Here is a 7,205-nt window from a genome sequence, read left to right on the forward strand (position 1 = left end):
TCTCCCCCTCTCTCTCTCTCTCTGGTTCTGATGGAGCTCTGGACGCAGCTCTAACCGGATGATTGGTGGTGAGAAGGGAAGGGTTAAAAGGGAATCATTTCTCTCTCTCTCTCTCTCTCTCTGTCTCCCCCTTTCTCTCTCTCTCTCTCTCTCTTTCCCTCCATCCACTCCTTTCCCAGAGTGGGAGGAGACGTGAGAAACCATTGGCCACCGGTGAGGTGACGTGTCCTCCGCGTGAAAAAAACACAACCTGATAACTAGTTGAGAGAAGGTGCCACAACTTTGGCCAAAAAAAGAGAGAGAGAGCGAGAGAGAGGAGTGGGAGTGGAAGAGAGAGAGAAGGAGTAGAAGAGAGAGAGAAGGAGTAGAAGAGAGAGAGAAGGAGTAGAAGAGAGAGAGAGAAGGAGTAGAAGAGAGGAACAGAGCCACAGAGAAGAGAGGAGAGGAGAGGAGAGCGTTGTTGGATTGAGATACAAAGTTCTTGGCCAAGAAGAGGAGTGGAAGGAAGGGGTTGGGGAGGGCTCAGCAAAAAGGGTTGCGGGTCTCTGGGGTGGGGGTGGTGGTGGGGGGGGGGGGTGGGCTGTGGGTGGGTGGTGGGTGGGAGGGGGGAGGAGGAGGAGGAGGAGGAGGGAGGGAGGAGTGGGAGTGGGGGGTGGGGGGGGAGAAAGGGGGTGAAGATGGTTCAGGAAAGTGGGAGCGTGGAGGCTGAGGGAGTGCTGTCCAGGGAAGCGACGGACAGCGACGAGAGCGAGTTCATGGCGTGCAGCCCCTCGCCCACCTGCGACGGGGCGGACGAGAGGGACCCGGACTGGTGCAAGACGGCCACCGGGCACATCAAGCGGCCCATGAACGCCTTCATGGTCTGGTCCAAGATCGAGAGGAGGAAGATCATGGAGCAGTCGCCCGACATGCACAACGCCGAGATCTCCAAGCGGTTGGGGAAGCGCTGGAAGATGCTGAAGGACGGCGAGAAGATCCCGTTCATCCGAGAGGCGGAGAGGCTGCGGCTGAAGCACATGGCAGATTACCCCGATTACAAGTACAGACCCCGGAAAAAACCCAAGACCGAGTCGGGCAAACAGCAGCAGCTCCAGGGGCAGCTCCAGGGGCAGCTCCAGGGGCAGAGCCTCCCCCCGGACAAGGGTCACAAGGGCAGCAAAGCCGCCGGGAAACGCTGCGGCGGCCACAGCGGCAAACTCAAACCCCAGAGAGGGCACTGCAAACCGCACGGCGACCCCGAGGACCCGGCGCTGAGCGGCGGCGGCAGCGCCAGGAGCGGGAGCGGGAGCGGGAGGGGCAGCGGAGGGGCTGCTGCCGGGCCGGCGGGGGTCCCGCGGGGGCCGCTGAGCCGCGGACCCAGTGAGGAGGAACTGGAGGAGGAACTGGACGAGGAACTGGAGGAGGAATCGGAGGAGCAGCTTCCAGACGAGGAGGAGGAGGAGAGGCGGAGGCGGGAGCGGGAGCGGGAGGCTGGCGGCCCGGGGCGGGCACTGGCACTGGGACTGGGTCTGGGACTGGGTCGGGGAGTGGGACTGGGACTGGGACTGGGACGGGTCGGGGGCTGTGCGGCCGCAGTGCCCGCCAGCCCGACCCTCAGCTCGGCGGCGGAGTGCAGCGAGGGGGCGAGCATGTACGAGGAGGTGTCCGGCAAGACGCAGGGCAGCAGGAGGGGAGGGGGCGGCGGAGGGGGCGGCATCCGCAGCAACAACAACAACCACAACAGCATCAACAACAACAACAACAGCAGCAACAACAGCCTGAGAGCCGCCTCCCCGAGCAACTCCAGCTCCAGCCGCTCGGTCTCCACCACCTCCAGCCAAGAGGCGGACGACTTGCTGTACGGCTTCAGCATGAACTTGTCCCCCTCCGGGGGTCCGGAGCAGGTGGGCTCCGGGGGTCTGAGTCTGTCGCTGGTGGACAAGGACTTGGACTCGTGCAGCGACGGCAGCTCAGGCTCTCACTTCGAGTTCCCGGACTACTGCACTCCGGAGCTCAGCGAAATGATCGCCGGGGACTGGTTGGAGGCGAACTTTTCCGACCTGGTCTTCACCTATTAACGAGTGCATTCGTTTCTTCTTCTTCTTCCTCTTCTTCTTCTTTTTTTTTTGAAAAAAAATCTCCATTATTATTATTATTATTTTTTTTTCTACCTCTCTCTCCTCTCCTCTCCTCTCCTCTCTCTCCTCTCTCTTCCCCACTCACTCGCACTCGCACTCGCACCCACTCCTTTTTTTTTCTCTCTCTCTGGGCTGCAAAACATTTCAAACCCGACACGAGGAAAAATTGCAGGAGATTGAGTGTCTGAGTGATTGAGATTGAGATCCATGGACTGGTTTGGGCTGTCGGTCGGTTGCAGATGAACTTTTTCCTCACCTTTTCGTGTTTCATCTGTTGATTCGTGGATTTTTTTTTGTTCTCTCTCCTCCTCCTCCTCCTGTGTGTATGTGTGTGTGTGTGTGTGGTGGTGGTGGTGTTGTTGGGAAAATAACTCAATCGACTTCAAAGCGGATTAGAGAAGAGAAAAAGATGTTTGAATGAAAATCAAACGGGATAAAGTGTGTGTGTGTGTGTGTGGGGGGGGGGGGGGGGGGGGGGGATTGCACCCACAAGACATAAACATTAACGAGAAAGAAAACTAAATACTAAACAACTCCCCCTCCCTCCCTCCTCCCCTCCACACACACACACACACCAGATCTTTTTGTTGGATGGATTTTGACACTAAATAAGTGTGTGTGTGTGTATGTGTGTGTGTGGGGGGGGGGGGGGGGGGTATGTTGGAAGGGGGAAATAAGAAGAGGAAAAAGGGGCAGTTGATGGAAGTTTAAACGACTCCTTTTTGCCAAGCCACACATCTATCTATCTATCTAATCTTATCTTTCTACCCGTCTGTCCATCCATCCATCCATCCATCCATCCATCCATCCATCCATCCATCCATCCATCCATCCATCCATCCATCCATCTATCTATCTTACCATTGGAAGTGGGATTGGTGGTGCATTTGAAGCAGTGACCCCCCCCCACACACCCCCAGAGCAACCAGTTGAGCAATTGCAGTTTGAAGATTTCGTGGATGGATCGGGCTATAATATATATATATATATGTGTATGTGTGTATATAGTCCTTTTTGTGTGTGTGTGAGAGAGAGAGAGTGTGTGTGTAGGGGCGGTACAACTGTTTCCTGGAGATTTGATTTAAAGGGACCATTCACTCATTCACTCACTTACTCTTGAGAGCTGTGAAGACTTCTTGTGCATCTTTTTACACACCGCAGGGAGTTCAAACGGCAACATCGAAGAAAGAGGGGGGGGGGGGGGGGGGGGGAGGCCAGGCTTGTATATGAACATGTACTCTCTTTTTTTTTAAAAAAAGGAAAAAAAAAGACTGAATTGAATTGAACGTGATCGTTGTACTGTTTTAATCGTGTGTTTGTATTATGCCAATAAGACTGTTGCTTTGTATAAAGAAAAAAAAACTCACAATACCTCCTTACCACCTAAATAACACAGGCAGCGTAGACCTCAGTGTATAGAAATGTTTTTTTTTGATACGTACAGACCTCAAGACTTTTTAAAAGAAGAAAGAAAACTAAAATATTTTCACTTGTATTTTTCTACAGCTAAAAGGGAACCTTCTTGCTGTGATTGTCCAGAGCGAGAATTTCTGGCACTTCTTTTTGTTATAATTTTTTTTCTCTCTCTCTCTCTCCCTCCCTCTCTTTCTCTCTCATTTTCTTCCCCTTTATTTTCTTCCTCCTGTTTTAGCATGCAAAACATTGGCATGATCTGCCTGCAGGATTTACAATTTGAAAAGCAAACGAAAGACTTGCATCGATGCCTTGTGATTTTAAATCTGCAAGTGCTCGAGGTTTTTTTTTTGTACAGTTGTAGAGTTAGATTTATTGAATATTTGTAGGTAAGAAATTTATTGACGGAAAAAAAAGACGTGAGATAGAATTTCAGAGTCGTTATCTTAGTGAGACTATATGTACTGTATTATATACCGTAGGAAGTTTATGTATAATCATACGCTGTGATATGTGGATCAGTCCCGATGACAGGTGTGAAACTAGATCATTAACATGGCACATGTGAAATTTATTCATTTTTGTGCAATATGAAATACAGACCATCTGCACATTTTTTTTGTAGCAAACTTATGAACTAAAGCAGACGCGTGCACTGTAATCATTGCCTGTCTTCATGCTAGAGTCTGTAACTTGGGGGGAGGGAAATAAAATCAGCTGGAACTGATAGAAACCGAAGCATTGAGATGCATTTATACAGAACATTAAAACGACTCTTTAAATTCCAGATTTCTGAAAAAGTTTTAATCTACTGTGCAAATTTACCCACGAAAGATGGCAATAAACCTGGCATCAATGACTAAGTCTGTTACTCGTACTTTGTCACTGAGGAGCATGTTTACCTGTGGTTTGGAAGGTTCATTTGGTTTGGGCAAACAAAATGACATTGTCCCTTTAAATTCAAATCCTCATTTGAGGCACCCGCTTTAACATGAATGGACAGAGCATCATTCAACAGATTTTCTGTCAGCAGGACTCCAGAGGCCCACAAACAGGGAGCAGAGAGCCACATAACCTGAATAAATCCTGCAATTTCACTTGTATTTGCATGATCATATCTGCACTTTATATACACAGTGGTGTGTGTGTATATATATGTAGTACATAACACAGCTGGTTGTCTCAGGCAAGTGGGTGCAGCCTTTACTGTTTGAGCTCAGAGAGATGTTAAGATGCATGTTTCAAAGAGCTGGGTTTTATGCCACTTTCTTATTCGCCAGCAGTTTGGTAAAAAGACTATGTTTCACTCTTGCCTGTTGTCCAGAAAAAAAGGTTTCCACAGGCGTTTCACCTTTACCATTTGTGTACAACCATTAAGCAAAGCAAATGTTAAATTTGCGTATCAAATTTATGGATGAATCCTCAGAAATGTTTTCCTATATTAAAAAAAATGAGATGTTTTGACATAGTTTGTTTTTGAAGATTGAGATAAAAGAATGCAAATCATTGTTACAGCCAATTTTATTGGATTATCCCAAGCAAGGAAGTTGGTGGCATTAGACAGCATTAGGATTTCAGTGGTAGGTAATGTACATTTTGACATTAAGTCTACTCTTGTTTTGAAAGATGGGATCATCCACACTAAAGTTATAGAATTTATAGAAATTTCTTGAAACTTGAATCCTAGTGAGAGAAAGAATGTTGGAGCTATATAATACTCAGGCGCTGGGTAAGTCACACATCTGTCATTGGTGTTGTGTACAAATTGAGACAATAAATTAGTGTATACTTAATATATTAACATGCAATGGCTGAACTATAATTTTTCAAATAATGAATTCATACCATATTCAGGACAACTTGTTAGAAATTACAAGAGCGAACTGGGTTAAACTGTCGAGAAATTAATTTAATTCTCCCAGACGTTATTCTACGCCATAAATGCAAGATGTTGTTATTGTGCACCTACGGACAATATTCTCAGATGTGGTAAAGGAGAAAGGAACCTATTCTGTGGATGTCTGCTTCACAGACTTATTTCCGTGTTTCCCTTTTTCCCACAGATCATCTGGCTAAGAATGGCATAACCTTCCCTCTAGAGGAAACCTAATGCATTTGAGTGTTGAGATTCAAATTCCATCCTCTCAGTCAATACTCAGCCTAGTTGAGTATTGTGGCTGCTGAGAAACTTGTATTAAATGACCTTTTTAAAAATAATCTGGGTGGGATAATGGATTAATTCAGCCCTTTTCTCTCAGGGACCAGTCTGAATGAAACCCAGCCTGACAGAAATCTTATCTATTGTCTGTAAGAGCCTTGTATCAAATGAGACTGGGAGAGTCTCAATCGAGTTCCCAATGAACGTGAATCCACAGCACAAAATTGTCGATAATACAAAAGAAAACATTAAATTGTAAATCTCACACCAAAAGGTCATGAGGATGTCTGATGTAGAAAATGAAGATTCACACTTGTAAAGTATAGGGTGCTCCACTGAGTTCAATATTAAAGGAACGATTGCAAAACCATAGTTGTGACATTTTATCTGAACTTGTGGACAAGATGATGTGAAAGTTTTTTGTTGTAAAACTACATCTAAATGTACCTTTTAGTAAATTATATTTTGGGTGTTGCAATGTCTGCTCTGTTTAGTGAGGTACAGTCAATCCCCACTTCCTGCACTGAAATATTCTGTGAAGCACTTGGAGACGTCTCAACAACACGATAAAGTGCTTTATTAAATGTAAGGATTACTAGTATTATTATCCAGATTCCCACCATGAATGTAACCATCTCTGACACTGGTACCCAGCCTCCTAATATGCAATTTTATTTCAGATTATTATTCAATAATAATCCCTCCAATACAATAATAAATTGGTCATTTTCAATCCATGACTGTTTGTGGGACACTTGTGCGCAATTGGCTGCCACGTTTCGCCCACAAATATTGATTCACTACAGGATATTCTGTAAAGCGCTTTGAGACGTCTAGAAGATGTGAAAAGCGCTATATCAAATCCAAGGGTTATTATTCAGTTGTGTTGATTTCTAAGTAGGCATTATTTTTAGTTAGTCATAAATTATCTCCATTAATATAAATAACTTGTTGAGTTACATCTGTTTTTTGGAGTATTTTTCTTCAAGACACATTGTTGGTACAATGGAGCTTTGATCATGTACTGATGGGACTATTGATGATAAAACCAGAAAAAGGTACCCCTATATGCTGCAGTGTAAAACAGAGAAATGTCCTGCAATATGGTAGTCAAATGTCTATTCCAGCAGTTCACTTTTAATGATGGGACAAATATAACAACTTCAAGAAAATTACTTCAATTTACCAAGAAAAAAACAACGTGCATATGTGGAGTCCTGTAGCTCAGTGGTTAGAGCACTCGCTTTGCAAGCGAGAGACCTGAGTTCAATTCCAGGCAGAGGGCGAAACCTTGGGCAAGTTTCCTTACTCCACACGCCTAATAATAATCCCTCCAAAACCAAAAACAAGAATAAATTGGTCATTTTCAATCTACGACTGTTTGTGGGACATTGCTGTGCGCAATTGGCTGCCACATTCGCCCACAAATATACAGTCAATTCACTTTACAGTGTGTTCTGTGAAGCGCTTTGGGACGTCCTCCCGACGTGAAAAGTGCTATATCAAATGCAAGGATT

At 45.7% G+C, this 7,205-nt stretch overlaps 1 protein-coding gene across 1 annotated transcript; it reads left to right on the plus strand.

Moving 5' to 3' along the window:
• Nucleotides 1–636: 636 nt before the first annotated feature.
• On the plus strand, nt 637–2,082 carry sox11b (SRY-box transcription factor 11b). Its single transcript, XM_007904750.2, has one exon. The coding sequence runs from the start codon at nt 678–680 to the stop codon at nt 2,055–2,057; it is 1,380 nt and encodes a 459-aa protein (XP_007902941.2). The 5' UTR covers nt 637–677; the 3' UTR covers nt 2,058–2,082.
• The last annotated feature ends 5,123 nt before the right edge of the window (nt 2,083–7,205 follow it).

The sequence above is a fragment of the Callorhinchus milii genome, unplaced genomic scaffold, assembly GCF_018977255.1.
Source record: "Callorhinchus milii isolate IMCB2004 unplaced genomic scaffold, IMCB_Cmil_1.0 Scaffold3, whole genome shotgun sequence".
In the NCBI taxonomy this organism is placed as follows: Eukaryota; Metazoa; Chordata; class Chondrichthyes; order Chimaeriformes; family Callorhinchidae; genus Callorhinchus; species Callorhinchus milii.

What these genes read in the sequence shown, in the direction of transcription:
- sox11b (XM_007904750.2), top strand. Translation starts at nt 678, where the DNA reads ATGGTTCAGGAAAGTGGGAGCGTGGAGGCTGAGGGAGTGCTGTCCAGG.